The 18,660-nt window shown below is 36.4% G+C and overlaps 3 protein-coding genes across 3 annotated transcripts; all 3 read right to left on the bottom strand.

Moving 5' to 3' along the window:
* Nucleotides 1-765: 765 nt before the first annotated feature.
* Nucleotides 766-4,234, bottom strand: LOC145897215 (uncharacterized). Its single transcript, XM_082985409.1, has 2 exons — nt 3,780-4,234; nt 766-2,047 (listed from the first exon to the last, which is right to left on the bottom strand). Exons 1-2 carry the CDS (start codon nt 4,232-4,234, stop codon nt 766-768), a joined length of 1,737 nt encoding a protein of 578 aa, XP_082841535.1.
* Nucleotides 4,235-5,543: 1,309 nt separating this feature from the next.
* LOC145897214 (uncharacterized) lies at nt 5,544-6,509 on the bottom strand. Its single transcript, XM_082985408.1, has one exon. It carries the CDS (start codon nt 6,507-6,509, stop codon nt 5,544-5,546), a length of 966 nt encoding a protein of 321 aa, XP_082841534.1.
* A 7,656-nt stretch (nt 6,510-14,165) lies between these two features.
* LOC145897211 (uncharacterized) lies at nt 14,166-15,818 on the bottom strand. The gene has a single exon (XM_082985404.1). It carries the CDS (start codon nt 15,816-15,818, stop codon nt 14,166-14,168), a length of 1,653 nt encoding a protein of 550 aa, XP_082841530.1.
* Nucleotides 15,819-18,660: the final 2,842 nt, after the last annotated feature.

Raw genomic sequence — 18,660 nt, 5'->3', positions numbered from 1 at the left:
CTGGCATGCTGCTGGACAAGATCCATTTTTTTAACACTTCAAACGCTATCCTTTGCATGTAGTCTATTATGTCTCCGGATCGCGCCCTATTGCACGCAGGAAGTTTGGTAATTTAGTCACGTTGTATAATAGCTTGATATTAACTGCTTCAGTCACTGACGGGCGTTTAAATGCAGCCAACAAACGGAAATGGAACGTATCGTTCTAAAATAAATAAGTCTGTTCATGGAGACGAATTTAGCAGTCTGCAGCAAGAACTCACATAGCAGACTTATATGCAGTTCGAACATCATATCGCAAACATACCAAAATTGCAATGTGTACAATTTTATTCATATTCAGTTCCGTTTAACAGGGTACAATAAGACAGACACGATAACTTATTTCTTGGTCCATAGAATTTATTTCTTAGTCCATAGAATAGAATATCAGGCGCGTTGGCACAGTTGTCGCCGGTGATTTAACATCATGACTATTTGGCATACTTTAAAAATAATTATCAAGCCATGTAGCATCAAGCAACGATTTTCAAAACAGATTGCATGAGACATATATTATCAGTTTACGATATTTTGTGCTGTCTAAGTTGCTTGAAAACTTTATCTGATATGTTGTAATCCGCTGGTTTTTCTCTTGTGTCAAAAGCAAGTTGGGCAGTGCAAATATCGAGGCTGTGTTAAAAGGGTTTACCCCATCTACACGATGTTTCTCCAGTGTGGATCCGACGGTAAGCGTTCACGATGCAATCCTCGCAGAAAACGTCTATTAAATATGTTGTATGCTTTTCATTGATTTCTCTCTGGTATGAGTTTGAACGTGGACATCTCTGTGGATTTTCTGTCGAAATGTTTTTTCGCAAATTTGACATCTAAACGGCTTTTCTCCGGTGTGAATTAGAATGTGCTTTTTTAGACTGCATTTTTCAGAAAAAGATTTCTCACATATTTCACATTTGAACGGCTTTTCTCCAGTATGAGTTCGAAAGTGCCTTCTTAGACTGTCTGTTAAAGAAAAAGATTTATTACATTTTTCACATTTGAACGGCTTTTCTCCAGTATGTGTTCGCAAGTGCTTTTTAAGACTGCCTTTTTCAGAAAAAGATTTATCACATATTTCGCATTTCAACGGCTTTTCTCCAGTATGGGTTCGAATGTGCGTTTTTAGATTGCCTTTTGCAGAAAAAGATTTTTCACATATTTCACATTTGAACGGCTTTTCTCCAGTATGAGTCCGAAAGTGCGTTTTAAGACTGCCTTTTTCAGAAAAAGATTGATCACATATTTCACATTTGAACGGCTTTTCTCCAGTATGACTTCGAAAGTGCGTTCTAAGATTGCATTTTTCAGAAAAAGATTTCTCACATATTTCGCATTTGAAAGGCTTTTCTCCAGTATGAGTTCGAAAGTGCTGTCTTAGATTGCCTTTTTCAGAAAAAGATTTCTCACATATTTCACATTTGAACGGTTTTTCTCCAGTATGAGTTCGAAAGTGCGTTTTTAGACTGCCTTTTTCAGAAAAAGATTGATCACATATTTCACATTTGAACGGCTTTTCTCCAGTGTGAGTTCGAAAGTGAACTCTTAGATTGCCTTTTGAAAAAAAAGATTTATCACATATTTCGCATTTGAACGGCTTTTCTCCAGTGTGAGTTCGAAAGTGAACTCTTAGATTGCCTTTTTCAGAAAAAGATTGATCACATATTTCACATTTGAACTGCTTTTCTCCAGTATGACTTCGAAAGTGCGTTCTTAGATTGCTTTTTTCAGAAAAAGATTTCTCACATATTTCACATTTGAACGGTTTTTCTCCAGTATGAATTCGAAAGTGCGTTTTTAGACTGCCTTTTTCAGAAAAAGATCGATCACATATTTCACATTTGAACGGCTTTTCTCCAGTGTGAGTTCGAAAGTGAACTCTTAGATTGCCGTTTGAAAAAAAAGATTTATCACATATTTCGCATTTGAACGGCTTTTCTCCAGTATGAGTTCGAAAGTGCGTTCTTAGACTGCCTGTTTGAGAAAAAGATTTCTCACATATATCACATTTGCCATTTGAAGAAAATGCTTTCTTATATATGCTGCACTTAAACAGTTTCTCTCCAGTGTGAGTTTGACAGTGTTGCTTTAGATTATCATTACTGAAAAACCTTTTTCGGCAAAACGTGCATTGGTATGGTCTGTCATCAGTGTGCGTCCGATAGTGCGTTTTAAGACTACTTTGTTTAGTAAATGTTTTTTCACATACGTTACATCGGAATGATGTTTCTCTAGTGTGCACTTGAATATGCATCCTCAGTGATTTTCCACTGCTAAATAACTTTTCACAAATATCGCAGCGAAAACGATTTGTTGTTGTTTGAATTTCCATTTGAGTTTCACGTTTTTCACAAATTGTGAGTTTGCTGCTTGTGCAAAGTTTTTTGTTTTCTCTGCCTTACTAGAATGTACTCATATTTCCAGAGAACATATGATCAGTCCCAATTCTCTGATTTCACTTTGCACAATGTCACTTATATAAGAACCTGCGCTAAGTATACCCTGGAAGTGAAAAGCATTATTAGAGAATTCGTTTGTTGTCCTGCAGTATTTTGCGAATAAAGTTCATAATAAAATACTATTTTTGTCATCTAACAATTATTTAAGATGGCCTCTGACGATCTTGATCTATAAGTTTGTCCATCCTGTATTGATTGTTTTTAACCCGTCCGCAAACTTTATCGTTTTTTTGAACCTAACGTTAATTACTAAGTCATTTCAGTTATATAATAAGGTCAAGATCATACCGTGCAAAGCAGCCATAATTCAAGTCACGATCAGTGGCGATAACTCACACAACCTAACAACCGCCAGAGACAGAAAATCATCGAACCGTGTCAACGCATGTGCCAATTATGTAAACAAATTAAGTCAGCCGTTCACAAATTACAAATCGTATTTTGGCTTGATTTATTTGAAACCATCGCATTTTATGTCAAATTTAACTGTGAATTGATTTATATTTGTGTTCTTTCAGTTTCTAAGTTACCACAAACTAAATTACAAGGAGTAAATTTACCACCATCTGCATCATAAACCTGTTAATTTTGTCGACATACTTAAGGAATGAAGAACACCGGATTATTTTTGCATATATCCAAATGTTTTGCTTGATTTCTGTTGTAACTGACACTAAGTCTGTTGTGCGCGTTCGTTACTTCAGGCTACTGAATTTGAATCCGGGAGCAGAGTTATTTGATAGTTGAAGAACACATTGCAGCACCAGATAGCGTGCATTCAATTGTCCAAGCGCGTTAATGACTCTTAAGTCAGTTAATGTTAAAGAATGAAAACACATAACTGAACTGTATCCAGCTAATTACCACAAAACATGATTCAGTAAGAGCGCGAAATACTAGACTGACTGAGCGAGTAACTTCTATGCTGTAGGCAGTTAGTTAAGTGTCCGAGTCGAATTGGGTGGAAGAGTGAATGGAATTGGGTTACACGTGTTCAACAAGTTGCGATGAAAAAGGCCTGACGTCGAGCCAGATGCCTGAAGGCTGTGGGACTTCTACAGGAAACCTCTGTCTGCATTTTTCGTTGCGTCTGGCGATCTTAAAGGGTGGGGAGTTAAAGTGCATATGACACGGCCCCTAAAGGTACATCTACAACAAAGATATATCCAAAGTTTTTCGGTTCTACGTCAACCAAAAATTGTAGAAAACTGCACAAAAAGTAGCGACGAACAAAAATCGTAAACCGTTTGCGCTGTGGCGAAAATGACATCACACAAGGCACTTGAACGGCTTTTCTCCAGTATGAGTTCGAAAGTGCTTTCTTAGACTGTCTGTTAAAGAAAAAGATTTATTACATATTTCACATTTGATCGGCTTTTCTCCAGTATGAGTTCGCAAGTACTTTTTAAGACTGCCTTTTTCAGAAAAAGATTGATCACATATTTCACATTTCAACGGCTTTTCTCCAGTATGAGTTCGAAAGTGCGTTCTTAGACTGCCTTTTGAAGAAAATGCTTTCTTACATATTCTGCACTTAAACAGTTTCTCTCCAGTGTGAGTTTGACTGTGTTGCTTTAGATTATCATTACTGAAAAACCTTTTTGGGCAAAACGTGCATTGGTATGGTCTGTCATCAGTGTGCGTCCGATAGTGCGTTTTAAGACGACTTTGTTTAGTAAATGTTTTTTCACATACGTTACATCGGAATGATGTTTCTCTAGTGTGCACTTGAATATGCATCCTCAGTGATTTTCCACTGCTAAACAACTTTTCACAAATATCACAGCGAATTGATTTGCTGTTGTTTGAATTTCCATTTGAGTTTCAAGTTTTTCACAAATTGTTACTTTCCTGCTTGTGTAAAGTTTTTAGTTTTCTCTGCAATACTATAATGTACTCATATATGCATACAACACTCGATCAGTCCCATTTTCTGTTTTCACTTTGCACAATGCCACTTATATAAGAACCTGCGCTAAGTATATCCTAGAAGTGAAAAGCATTATTAAAGATTTCGTTTGTTTTCCTGCAGTATTTAGCGAATAAAGGTCGCAATAAATACTTTATCTGTCATCTGAAGAAGTATTTGACTCCTAAGTCATTTCAGTTATAAAATACGGCCAAGCTCATACCGTGAAAAGCAACAATATTTCAAGTTACGATCAGTGGCGATAACTCACACAACCTTACAACCGCCAGAGGCAGAAAATCATCGAACCGTATCAACGCATGTGCCAATTATGTAAACAATTCAAGTCCGCGGTTCAAAAATTACAAATCGTATCTTAGCTTGATTTAGTTGACCATCGCATTTTTTGTCAAAATTAACTGTAAATTGGTTTATATTTGTGTTCTTTTAGTTTCTAAGTTGCCACAAACTCAATTACAAGGAGTAAATTTACAACCATCTGCATCATAAACCTGTTAATTTTGTCGAAACACTTTTGGACTGTAGAGCACCGGATTAAAATCGTCGCCACGTTGTTTGTCGCCATTCTCTTTAGCGCGTTACTTTTTATTTGTTCCGCTTCAACGATTTCGTAATATTAATTTTTGAGTTTTGTATTTTTAAGATCAATGTCAGTATTTTAAAACGATCTTCACCTTTAATATTCGCTTCACATTTGTACGCGCTTATCAAGGAAGGTCAATGAATGTGTTGATGTATTAATTTACTTCCAGGTTTTGTATTATCAACTGCAAGTGCGTTTATTTTCTGCTGATTTCGTAATCGTAGAGAAATGTCAATAGATAAACAAGATGAAAAAATATGGTATTTAACAATATAATGCGTAAGAATTTAATGCAAATATCAATGTCATATTGACAAAAATTGTTGCTTCGAATGTTTTGCAATGTTTCGAAGAAAATCCGTTGATCCAATGTCGTTTTAAAAGTTTTTCAATACATACTGCAATCCCCTGCTTTTTTTCTCTTGTGTCAGTAGTAAATTGGACAGTGCACATTCCTTTTTCCAAGATTTTTTACCATTGAGATTCCAACGTTGCGTTCTTGATGCATTCCTTATAAAGAAAGTTTTTCGATAAGGTTATTTGCGTTTTAATGTTTTCTGCGAAGAATGAGTTCGAAGGTGCGAATTTCTCTTGCTTTTCTGTCGAAAGGTTTTTTCGTAAATTTCACATCGAAACGGCTTTTCTCCAGTGTGGATCAGAATGTGATTATTTAGATGGACTTTTTCTGAAAAAGATCTATCACATACGTTGCACTTAAAATGCCTTTCTCCTGTATGAATTCGAAAGTGCCTTGTTAGACTGCCCTTTTGAGAAAAGGATTGATCACACATTTCACATTTGAACGGCTTTTCTCCAGTATGAGTTCGAAAGTGCGTTTTAAGCTTGCATTTTTCAGAAAAAGATTGATCACATATTTCACATTTGAACGGCTTTCCTCCAGTATGAGTTCGAAAGTGCATTTTAAGCTTGCCTTTTTGAGAAAAAGATCGATCACATATTTCACATTTGAACGGCTTTTCTCCAGTATGAGTTCGAAAGTGTGTTCTTAGACTTCCTTTTTCAGAAAAAGATTTCTCACATATTTCACATTTAAACGGCTTTTCTCCAGTATGAGTTCGAAAGTGCGTTCCAAGACTGCTTTTTTCAGAAAAAGATTTATTACATATTTCACATTTGAACGGCTTTTCTCCAGTATGAGTTCGAAAGTGCCTTGTAAGATTGCATTTTAAAGAAAAAGGTTTCTTACATATGATGCATTTGAACGGCTTTTCTCCTTTGTGAGTTTGACCGTGTCGCCTCAGAGCATCTTTACGGAAAAACCTCTTTGGGCATAACGTGCATTGGTATGGTCTTTCGCCACTATGTGTCTGATAGTGCGTTTTTAAATTACCATGGGTAGTAAATGTTTTTTCACATACGTTACAGCGGAATGATGTTTCTCTAGTGTGCACTTGAATATGCTTCCTCAGGGATTTTCCACTGCTAAACAGCTTTTCACAAACATCGGAGCGAAAACTATTTGCTGTTGTTTGAATTTCCATTTGAGTTTAAGTTTTTCCTGAATTGTGGATTAGCTGTTAGAATAAATTTTGTTATTTTTTATGCATTACTAGAACGTATTCGTATTTCCAGACAACATATGATCAGCCCCAGATGTCTATTTACACTTGGAAACTAGATTTTACCTCCAATGCATAAATCAATAATCAAGAACTGGTCGCAGATATTCAAGAACTTAAGAACTGCATATATATGCCTTTCAACCGCCTTGCATTAACATTTAACAGGAAAATCCTGTTGAAAAGTGTATTGACATAAGGTCACAAGCGAGTTCTTATTCAGATAGAATCTAATGTAAAACCACAGCACTATTTATTGTAACAAGTCTGTTAGCAAATAAAACATACATACTAATTGTTATACGTGGTATATAAAAGCTTAGAGATTTGAAACGCATGTGAAGACACAATATATAAGCTCCATGAATCTGGAAGGATAACAACGCAAAGTAGTTTATGAGAACAAAGCTAAAAAGCATTGACGGTCATATTAATCTGAAGCGATTTATTAGCTAGTTTGAAAGTGTTTGGTTTGGTCGCTTAGAGACTAGTGATGCACCGAAACAGCTATTTTTATATTCGGCCGAAACCGAATATTCGGCCGCATAAACCGAAAATAATTTTGGTATTCATCGTTTTAAACGCAATAAATTTAAACAAAACATGTACTTGATTGGGTCTAATCCTATATCATACAGCCTTTTTTGGCGCTTAAAAAATAACCTCGTCGTCTGTACCAACTGCTTAAAGTTGATTTTTATCATTTCTGTGAAAATAAACAAATGAAACGAACACATTCGTACAATTTAAACAATGATTTTAACGTTTTCTAAACTTTGCGTATCAGCGTTACATGAAGTAAAGAAGTTTCGGTTTCGGCCGAATTTTGCAGAAATATTCGCCCGAAACCGAATAATTGCGAAAACCTTAGTTTCGTTTTCCCATGTGATTGTCCTTTATCGTCTTTCAGTAACCGCCTTTGATGTGTGATTAACTGTTTTGAGGGAGTGAGAATGTGCCCGCAATTGAGTTACAAATCCGTGTGTAGGACAACGCCGTGGCTGGAATCTGTGTTGATAAGAACTTTTTCCCGTGTTCCATCATTACGGTAGTGTTTGTTTGACAGGGACCCTTTATCTTTAATGTCCGTAGGATACTTATCCACATGGTATTTACGATATTACGAATACACTGCCTTTCACTCACAATATCGCACATGACTTCCGAGAGCACAGGTGAACAGACAATTCAGTGGCAACTAGCTAACAGGTAAGCCGACCTTCATTGAGACTCATTGCGCCAGCTTCATCGAGACAAATTGTCAGGAAAGCCAAGTATCCTGCATGCTACAAAACTTTAACCTTTTTCTGATAATACAAACCTAAATTCAATAACTAAGTCATTTCAATAACAACATTTACAGTCCAATTTCTATGAAAAGCAGCAATAGTTCACGTATGAGCCAATCCCTAGTCAACAAAACTTGGCCAGCTTACGCGGGTTACTTGGCCAGCTCACAAGGTAGCTGCATGTTTTTTTGCGCACGTTTTAGATCATAGGCTGACCTTTCTAACGATAACAAAAGTATAAGAAAAACATATTTATATTCGGTTATGAATATTATATACATACTATGTCATAGCTACGAGTAAACATCGATTACCGCTAAAATCCTTATTTTTTTTTACATCCACATATTTTTTTACATCCATTGTATCTAACAATATTAAACTTTTACCCGAAAAAAAACGCGAGCAGTACAAAATTTGCGGAATAAAAATACTTTTTTATGTTTTGTGGTCGCCACGAACAAGTTTCGACCAAAAAACTTTCCAGAAAGGATTACCGCTGAAATCCCGTTTATCAAACAACCTTACACACACCCTGCTTTCGATCAAAATCAACTTTGCCTTCTAATAAAACGCGAGCCTTCTTAAGTTTCACCAGCTATAGACTGAAAATCATTCATCCGTATCATTGAAAACGCATGTGCCAATTAGAGTCATAGAAATCAGGAACTGTGGTACCAATTACGTAACCAGTTTAAGTCCGCGGTCGTTTATCACTAGTTTAGTTCAGTGACGTATTTTGGTTTCAATCATTTGTTTGTTGTTTAGTTCGACTACTTTATATACCTTAGGTCACATATCACAGGTAACACTTTTCGAAACCTTTTTCAAGTGATTGTTGATATCCCTAGGTGCTTACAATTTAATTTTGAGGAAGAGTTACTAAAAACAAACCATACGCGTCGAAGCGGTATTTTTATAAACAGGAAAATCGTTTTTAGCGACGGTTAATGAACCCATTTGAGTTTCAGTACAATCTTGAGAATCAAAATAACGTCATGTTTATTTATGTTGAGTTGTTTTTTATTTAAATTGATTTCTACGTTGGCACAAACTAAAGAAAGTAACTTTACCATTTTCTTCATTATGGAATTCTTGATATTGTTGAAACATTGTTTGACTGCAGAGCACGGAAACTGTGTTACTGCAGTGCAACTATCCTTATCGTCTTTGTCACGCTGTTGGCATTTCCTTGAATAACAAGAATTTGCTCCCGAATTCGCTGATTCATTGCCAGTTGCTTTAATATCTACCTCTAATTGTCATAGCAAATGCCTCAACTGTGCTGTAAAACTAGAAAGCCATTCCCTGCGCTATATACTATTAGATAAATAGGTAATTCTTAAATAAACGGACAACCCGCGAGCGTTACACAGAAACATAAACTGCGATGACCCAGATTTTGGCTTTTTTCCTACCGCTCACACTGCTTCATGCAAAAATCGGATTATTTTAAAACTCGAAGGAGAACTCAAGATTCTACGATTTACAAACGGGCAATGTGGTTTTCAGTGAAACTGTTTGCAAATTATTACATAACTGTTTAAAAACTTATAGATAAAGAAATAAATGTCAAAATGTGTTGAGTGGTAAGTTTTGAACCTTTTGTATGTGTTAAGTTTTTTGTCGCTTGTAGAAAACTTAAACAGGAGACTACTTTTATTCAATAATCTGACGATTTGTTGGATAATAATCTTTATTAACGGCCAAGATCGTTCCAGAAATGTTTATGTCATGGCCGGTGGCGACAACTCACACCACATTTAAACACCCAGGACTGAAAATCATCCAACCGAACTAACGAAAACACATGTGACGTTAAAAGGCGGGAGATTGGCAAAATCGGTCAAGCGCCCGACCCATATATTAAGAAGTAATCCTAATCGGGATCCGTGACCGGGATATTAGGGATTTAAATCTTGGTCTGGTCAAAAAATAATTGTGCCAACAATGTAAACTGCAAAGTCTGCGTTCATGAATTACAAGTTGAGTTTAGTGACGTGCTGTTATTGCCTTTCATTTCTATTTTATTTAGTTGAGTTATTTTTAAAAGGCAATTAAAAATAACAGACAAACTGCCTCGTTTTGTGCACCTTCTAACTTACTTTTAAACAAACACACAATGTGCAGTTGATTACAAAAATTCGTATGGTTGGATTTACTTTTTGTAAAGGTTTTTGGTAGCCCACGATAAAGTAGGGAAGCTGGGGAAAAAAATTAAAACTTATGAAGGGGTTTCAAAAGTTTAACCATGATAGTGGAATATTTTGTTAAATGAAGAGAAATAGTTTAAGGCTACAAAATGATAGTGGTATATTATTTTAAATGAAGAGAAATAGTTTAAGGCTACAAAATGATAGTGGAATATTAATACATCAATACCATTGTCAAAAACAATGATGTTTGTCACTCTGACGCGTAAGAGTTTGGAGTTACTACAACTTTATCTTGCTAAGTTCCCTTTAAGGCGGCTCAAGACAGACCAAATAACTTTTCCATTGTTGTACATAGCAGTTAACATGACAAGCATGATGAATAAAATAGCAGGCACAAAAATAACATTTGAAAGAATGACAATTCAGGGGAGAATTTCAATAGCATTTTGAAGACATTACACACGTTAGCACAGATGACTATTTTGCGGTGATAAAAAATAATTACCAATCCCTAAGCTATTAATTATCTGTCGATATCAGAAAAGTTTTCAACCGTTTTTATTTATTAATCTCTCTCCAGTGTGGATCCGGCGGTTTCAGAGACGCTTTTAGCGAAAAAGGTTGATCACATATGTTGCACTGGAATCATTTCTCTCCAGAGTGAGTTTGAGTGTGTGTCTGTAGATTACCTTTACAGGAAAATCTCTTTGTGCAAAACGTACATTGGTATGGTTTCTCTCCAGTATGTGCTCGAAAGTGCTTGTTTAAATGGCATTTTTGCGAAAAACGTTCATCACATGTTGCACTTGAAAGGTTACTCTCCTGTGTAAGTTTGGCCGTGTTTCATTGGACTTGGATATGCCTCGTGAGGTATTTTCCACTGCCAAACAATTTTTCACAAACATCACAGCAAAAACAATTCACTGTTGCTTGAAATTCCGTTTAAGTTTCACGTTTCTTCACAAATTGTAAATTTGCTGCTTGTGTAAAGTTATTTTTGTTTTCTCTGCGTTACTAAAACGTACAAATACTTCCAGACCACACAAAATCGCAAGTTAACAAAACTTTGGAGGCGGGTTACTCGGCTACCCTACGATATAGCTGCATGATTTTTTTTCACACGTTTTACATTATAGGCTGACCTTTCTGACGATACGTAAGAAACGCATCTTCATATATTCGGTTATGGATATGATATATATATATATATACTATGTTATTACTATGAGTAAACATCGATTACCGCTAAAATCCTTGGGACACATATTTTTTTACGTCCATGTGTCTAACAATATTAAACTTTTACCCGAAAAAAAACGCGAGCAGTACAAAATTTGCGAAACAAAAGCACTTTTCTATGTTTTGCGGTCGCCACGAACAAATTTCGACCATAAAACCTTGCACAAAGGGTTGCCGCTGAAATCCCGTTTATCAAACAACCTGACACGCCCCTGCTATCGATCAAAATCAACTTTACCTTCTAATAAAACGCGAGCTTTCTTAAGTTTTACCAGCTACAGACTGAGAATCATTCATCCGTATCAATGAAAACGCATGTGCCAACCAGAGTCATAGTTATCATGAACTTTGGCACCAATTACGTAAACAATTCAAGTCCGCGGTCCTTTATGATAAGTTGAGTTCAGTGATGTGTTTTTGTTCCAATCATTTATTTGTTGTTTAGTTCGACTACTTTATACGCCTTATGTTATTTATCAAAAGTAATACTTTTGCAACTATCGGAAGTGATTATTGACATGCCTAGGCGCTTTCCCCTCAATTTTGTGAAAGAGTAACTAAAAACAAACCATGCGCGACGAAGCTGTATTTTAAAAAAAATAGAAAATTCGTTATTTGCGACGGTTAATGAACCCATTGGATATCGGTATAAAGTTGAAAATCAAAAAAGCGTCATGTTTATTTATGTTAAGTTGCTTCCAGTCTAATAAATTGCTTTTTACGTTGGCACAAACTGAACAAAGAAAGTAACTTTACCATTTTCATCATCATGAAATACTTGATGTTGTTGAAACATTGTTTGACTGCAGAGAACCGAAATTGTGTTTCTGCAGTGCAACTATCTTTATTCCGTTCGTCACGCGTCACTTGTTATTTGCTTCGCTTGATTAATTTCGTGTTATTATTCCTATAGTTTCGCATTTTGAATAACAATGTCAGAATATAAACTAGAATGCATTTCGTACAAAAAGAGCTCATTAAATTCGTTGTTTGCTTTTCAATGATTTCTCTTTGGTGTAAGTTTAAAGATGCGAATCCCTGTAATGTTTTGGTCGACACGTTTTTTTTCCTTTGTGGATTTGAATGTGCCTTTGCAGATTTCCTTTCACAGAAAAAGCTTGATCACATATGATGCACTTGTGTGTGTCCTCCCCATTGTGAGCTTGTATATGCTTTCTTAATCTGTCCTTTTCAGCAAAAGATTTACAACATATGATGCACTGGTGTGTTTTTTCCCCATTGTGAGTTTGCATATGCTTTCTTAATCTGTCCTTTTCTGGTAAAAGTTTATCACATATAATGCACTTGAACAGCTTTTCTCCGGTATGGATTGTCTTGTGTCTCTTTAGATGATCTTTACGCAAAAAACCTTTTGAGCAAATCTCACATTGGTGTGGTCTCTCGACAGTGTGTGACTGATGGTGACTTTGTATGTGTGTTTTTAGATTCCACTTGAAAGCAAAAGATTGATCACATTCGTTGCACGTGAACGGCCTTCAGTATGAACACGAAAATACATTGTTGGAGTACTTTTGTAAGTAAAAGATTCATCGCATATGTTGCACTTGAAAAGCCTAAGAACTTGATGTAATTATAATCTAATTGCTGTGGAGCGTTTGATATGCTGCCTTGATATTATTAATGCACATCTGAATCAGAGTGACTCCAGAACCTAATATCTGCAGGTCTCCTCGCTAACCTCTCACAGCATACAAAGTCTTACTAACTAACGTAAACAAATGTGACAGTAGTTTAAAGAACGAAAATAAAGTGTGACAGTTAAGATTAGATTTGAGGTTCCAACCATCGGTTGTTATCTGCGGTGGCATTAGTTCGGCGATAACAAAACAAAAGGAAAGCGAATGGACGATTAAACGAAACACAAAACCTGCAAGCGGGGATTGCCAACATTTTGAATATGCTGGTGGTGCCTTTAAACAAAATGCGAGCAATTTCTAACGACCAATACGAAATGGTCACAGTAGCCTGTTGTTGCTGTTGCGAAATATCTGATTCTCGATCCCAGTCATCTGATTAAACTGTTGTTTCCTGACTATCTTTTTTCAATGCTAGAGTGAACGATGGCGGCAGACGGAGTTTGGATTTCCTGCAAAACTCCCACAGCTTTCTGGCATGCTTCTGGACAAGATCTATTTTTTTAACACTTCAAACGCGATCCTTTGCATGCAGTCTATTATGTCTCGGGATCGCGCCCTGTTGCACGCAGAAAGTTTGGTATTTTATTCACGTTGTATAATTCCTTGATATTAACTGCTTCAGTCACTGACAGGCGTTTAAATGCAGCCACCAACCGATATTGCAACGTATCGTTCAAAAATAAATAAGTCTGTTCATGGAGACGAATTTAGCAGTCTACAGCAAGAACACACATAGCAGACTTATATTCAGTTCGAACATCATATCGCAAACATACCAAAATTCCAATGTGTACAATTTTATTTATCATATTAAGTTCCGTTTAACAGGGTACAAGACAGACACGATAACTTATTTCTTGGTCCATAGAATTTATTTCTTGGTCCATAGAATACAATGTCAGGCGCGTTGGCACAGTTGTCGCCGGTGACGTAACATCATGACTATTTGGCATACTTTAAAAATATTTATCAATTCATGTAGCATCAAGCAACGATTTTCAAAAACAGATTGCATGAGACATATATTATAAGTTTACGATATTTTGTGCTGTCTAAGTTGCTTGAATACTTTATCTGATATGTTGTAATCCGCTGGTTTTTCTCTTGTGTCAAAAGCAAGTTGGGCAGTGCAAATATCGAGGCTGTGTTAAAAGGGTTGACCCCATCTACACGATGTTTCTCCAGTGTGGATCCGACGGTAAGCGTTCACGATGTAATCCTCGCAGAAAACGTCTATTAAATATGTTGTATGCTTTTCATTGATTTCTCCCTGGTATGAGTTTGAAGGTGGACATCTCTATGGATTTTCTGTCGAAATGTTTTTTCGCAAATTTGACATCTAAACGGCTTTTCTCCGGTGTGAATTAGAATGTGCTTTTTTAGACTGCATTTTTCAGAGAAACATTTCTCACATATTTCACATTTGAACGGCTTTTCTCCAGTATGAGTTCGAAAGTGCCTTCTTAGACTGTCTGTTAAAGAAAAAGATTTATTACATTTTTCACATTTGAACGGCTTTTCTCCAGTATGTGTTCGCAAGTGCTTTTTAATACAGCCTTTTTCAGAAAAAGATTGATCACATATTTCACATTTGAACGGCTTTTCTCCAGTATCAGTTCGAATGTGCGTTTTTAGATTGCCTTTTGCAGAAAAAGATTTTTCACATATTTCACATTTGAACGGCTTTTCTCCAGTATGAGTTCGAAGGTGCTTTCTAAGATTGCATTTAACAGAAAAAGATTGATCACATATTTCACATTTGAACGGCTTTTCTCCAGTATGAACTCGAAAGTGCGTTCTAAGACTGCCTTTTTCAGAAAAAGATTGATCACATATTTCACATTTGAACGGCTTTTCTCCAGTATGAGTTCGAAAGTGCGTTCTAAGATTGCATTTTTCAGAAAAAGATTTCTCACATATTTCGCATTTGAAAGGCTTTTCTCCAGTATGAGTTCGAAAGTGCGTTTTAAGACTGCCTTTTTCAGAAAAAGATTGATCACATATTTCACATTTGAACGGCTTTTCTCCAGTATGACTTCGAAAGTGCGTTCTCAGATTGCATTTTTCAGAAAAAGATTTCTCACATATTTCGCATTTGAAAGGCTTTTCTCCAGTATGAGTTCGAAAGTGAGTTCTTAGATTGCTTTTTTCAGAAAAAGATTTCTCACATATTTCACATTTGAACGGTTTTTCTCCAGTATGAGTTCGAAAGTGCGTTTTTAGACTGCCTGTTTCAGAAAAAGATTGATCACATATTTCACATTTGTACGGCTTTTCTCCAGAATGGGTTCGGAAGTGCGTTTTAAGACTGCCCTTTTCAGAAAAAGATTTATCACATATTTCACATTTGAACGGCTTTTCTCCAGTGTGAGTTCGAAAGTGCTTTCTTAGATTGCCTTTTGAAAAAAAAGATTTATCACATATTTCGCATTTGAACGGCTTTTCTCCAGTATGAGTTCGAAAGTGCGTTCTTAGACTGCCTGTTTGAGAAAAAGATTTCTCATATATATCACATTTGAACGGCTTTTCTCCAGTATGGGTTCGAAAGTGCGTTTTAAGACTGCTTTTTGAAGAAAAAGATTGATCACATATTTCACATTTGAACGGCTTTCCTCCAGTATGAGTTCGAAAGTGCGTTCTGAGACTGCCATTTGAAGAAAATGTTTTCTTACATATGCTGCACTTAAACAGTTTCTCTCCAGTGTGAGTTTGACCGTGTTGCTTTAGATTATCATTACTGAAAAACCTTTTTGGGCAAAACGTGCATTGGTATGGTCTGTCACCAGTATGTGTCCGATAGTGTGTTTTAAGACTACTTTGTTTAGTAAATGTTTTTTCACATACGTTACATCGGAATGATGTTTCTCTAGTGTGCACTTGAATATGCATCCTCAGTGATTTTCCGCTGCTAAACAACTTTTCACAAATATCGCAGCGAAAACGATTTGCTGTTGTTTGAATTTCCAATTGAGTTTCACGTTTTTCACAAATTGTGAGTTTGCTGCTTGTGTAAAGTTTTTGTTTTCTCTGCCTTACTAGAATGTACTCATATTTCCAGAGAACATATGATCAGTCCCAATTCTCTGATTTCACTTTGTACAATGTCACTTATATAAGAACCTGCGCTAAGTATACCCTGGAAGTGAAAAGCATTATTAGAGAATTCGTTTGTTGTCCTGCAGTATTTTGCGAATAAAGTTCATAATAAAATACTATTTTTGTCATCTAACAATTATTTAAGATGGCCTCTGACGATCTTGCTCTATAAGTTTGTCCATCCTGTATTGATTGTTTTTAACCCGTCCGCAAACTTTATCGTTTTTTTGAACCTAACGTTAATTACTAAGTCATTTTAGTTATAAAATAAGGTCAAGATCATACCGTGCAAAGCAGCCATAATTCAAGTTACGATCAGTGGCGATAACTCACACAACCTAACAACCGCCAGAGACAGAAAATCATCGAACCGTGTCAACGCATGTGCCAATTATGTAAACAAATTAAGTCAGCCGTTCACAAATTACAAATCGTATTTTGGCTTGATTTATTTGAAACCATCGCATTTTATGTCAAATTTAACTGTGAATTGATTTATATTTGTGTTCTTTCAGTTTCTAAGTTACCACAAACTAAATTACAAGGAGTAAATTTACCACCTTCTGCATCATAAACCTGTTAATTTTGTCGACAAACTTAAGGAATGAAGAACACCGGATTATTTTTGCATATATCCAAATGTTTTGCTTGATTTCTGTTATAACTGAAACTAAGTCTGTTTTGCGCGTTCGTTACTTCAGGCTACTGAATTTGAATCCGGGAGCAGAGTTATTTGATAATTGAAGAACACATTGCAGCACCAGATAGCGTGCATTCAATTGTCCAAGCGCTTTAATGACTCTTAAATCAGTTAATGTTAAAGAATGAAAACACATAACTGAACTGTATCGAGCTAATTACCACAAAACGTGATTCAGTGAGAGCGCGAAATACTAGACTGACTGAGCGAGTAACTTCTATGCTGTAGGCAGTTAGTTAAGTGTCCGAGTCGAATTGGGTGGAAGAGTGAATGGAATTGGGTTACACGTGTTTAACAATTTGCGATGAAAAAGGCCTGACGTCGAGCCAGATGCCTGAAGGCTGTGGGACTTCTACAGGAAACCTCTGTCTGCATTTTTCGTTGTGTCTGGCGATCTAGAAGGGTGGGTAGTTAAAGTGCATATGACACGGCCTCGACAACTTTACGTAAAACTAAAGGTACATCTACAACAAAGATATATCCAAAGTTTTTCGGTTCTACGTCAACCCAAAATTGTAGAAAACTACACAAAAAGGAGCGACGACCAAAAATCGTAAACCGTTTGCGCTGTGGCGTAAATGACATCACACAAGGCACTCGCGCAGAAAAAAATACATTGTTTAGATAGGAGAAGGCGCCTTATAATGCAGATACCAAATAGTCACAAACATAGGAGAATCCACGAATACTTTACCCCAAAGGTCAGAACAACGTGTTACATCACACAGCAATTTGTCACTGTGACGTCACAAACCAAAGGATCATTTGTCCAGAATTATCGGAAGACCAAAGCGTATAGCAGCAACGACATTACTCTGTACTTCGACAAGACAGGAATGGTGCGTTTCTTTGTTTAGTGACATTACATGACGTCATTTTGGGTGGGATGTCATTACTTTAACCTTACTTTTGTGTTGAATTTAATTTTTTGATTTCAAACTTTCAAACAACATTCAATATTTTCATTCCGAAATCGACCTTTTCTAACGCCCCTCGTTGTGCGTGACAGAAGTGGAAACTTTTGCAGAATTACAATATAATATAACCTTGTGACAAACGCATTTACTGTTAAGAATACACGTTTCGCTCAAAATAAGCATCTCCAGTTCTAAAATAAAACGAAAAACAAAAAAAATAACAATAAAATGCTGAAAAATAAATGCTAAAAACTGGCCGAACAAATACGCTACGCGTGGTAACCTCCAAGACACTCTGAGTAGCAATGTCTGGTGGCCTACTTGCGTGGTGTAGCGCCGCAGCCGCAAGCATGCGTTGCATGTAGATAAAAACGTTGGTTAAAGTCAAGTGATACATGCTTGATTCAAATCTGAATGCAAAGCGCAACGTACGTGGGTATATACGAAGCGAATTAACAACCGTGATGTTGGTTACTATAAAGCGTAAAAAAAGCCTAAGAACTTGATGTAATTATAATCTAATTAGCTGTCATACGTTTGATATGCTGCCTTGATATTATTAATGCAATATCTGAATCAGAGTGACTCCAGAACCTAATATCTGTAGGTCTCCACGCTAACCTCTCACAGCATACAAAGTCTTACTAACTAACGTAACTAAATGTGACAGTAGTTTAAAGAACGAAAATAAAGTGTGACAGTTACGATTAGATTAGAGGTTCCAAGTATCGGTTGTTATCTGCGGTGGCATTAGTTCGGCGATAACAAAAGGAAAGCGAATGGACGATTAAACGAAACACAAAACCTGCAAGCGGGGATTGCCAAAATTTTGAAGTTGGCGGTGCCTTTAAACAAAATGCGGGTACTTCGAGCAATTTTTAACTATCCCAGTCATCTGATTAAACTGTTGTTTCCTGACTATCTTTTTTCAATTCTAGACCGAACGATGGCGGCAGACGGAGTTTGGATTTCCTGCAAAACTCCCACAGCTTTCTGGCATGCTGCTGGACAAGATCCA

Source organism: Ascidia mentula, chromosome 4 (genome assembly GCF_947561715.1).
Source record: "Ascidia mentula chromosome 4, kaAscMent1.1, whole genome shotgun sequence".
NCBI classification, from domain to species: Eukaryota; Metazoa; Chordata; class Ascidiacea; order Phlebobranchia; family Ascidiidae; genus Ascidia; species Ascidia mentula.
The sequence above is the reverse complement of the archived record's forward strand: the minus strand, read 5'-3'. Positions and strand labels throughout refer to the sequence as shown.

Excerpts from the sequence above, each read along its gene's own strand:
- LOC145897215 (XM_082985409.1), bottom strand. The coding sequence starts at position 4,234 with ATGCATATTCAAGTGCACACTAGAGAAACATCATTCCGATGTAACGTA. Across the intron at positions 2,048-3,779 it reads CATACTGGAGAAAAGCCGTT|CAAATGTGATATATGTGAGA; the intron begins CAAGTGCCTTGT and ends TTCTTCAAATGG.
- LOC145897214 (XM_082985408.1), bottom strand. The coding sequence starts at position 6,509 with ATGGAAATTCAAACAACAGCAAATAGTTTTCGCTCCGATGTTTGTGAA.
- LOC145897211 (XM_082985404.1), bottom strand. The coding sequence starts at position 15,818 with ATGCATATTCAAGTGCACACTAGAGAAACATCATTCCGATGTAACGTA.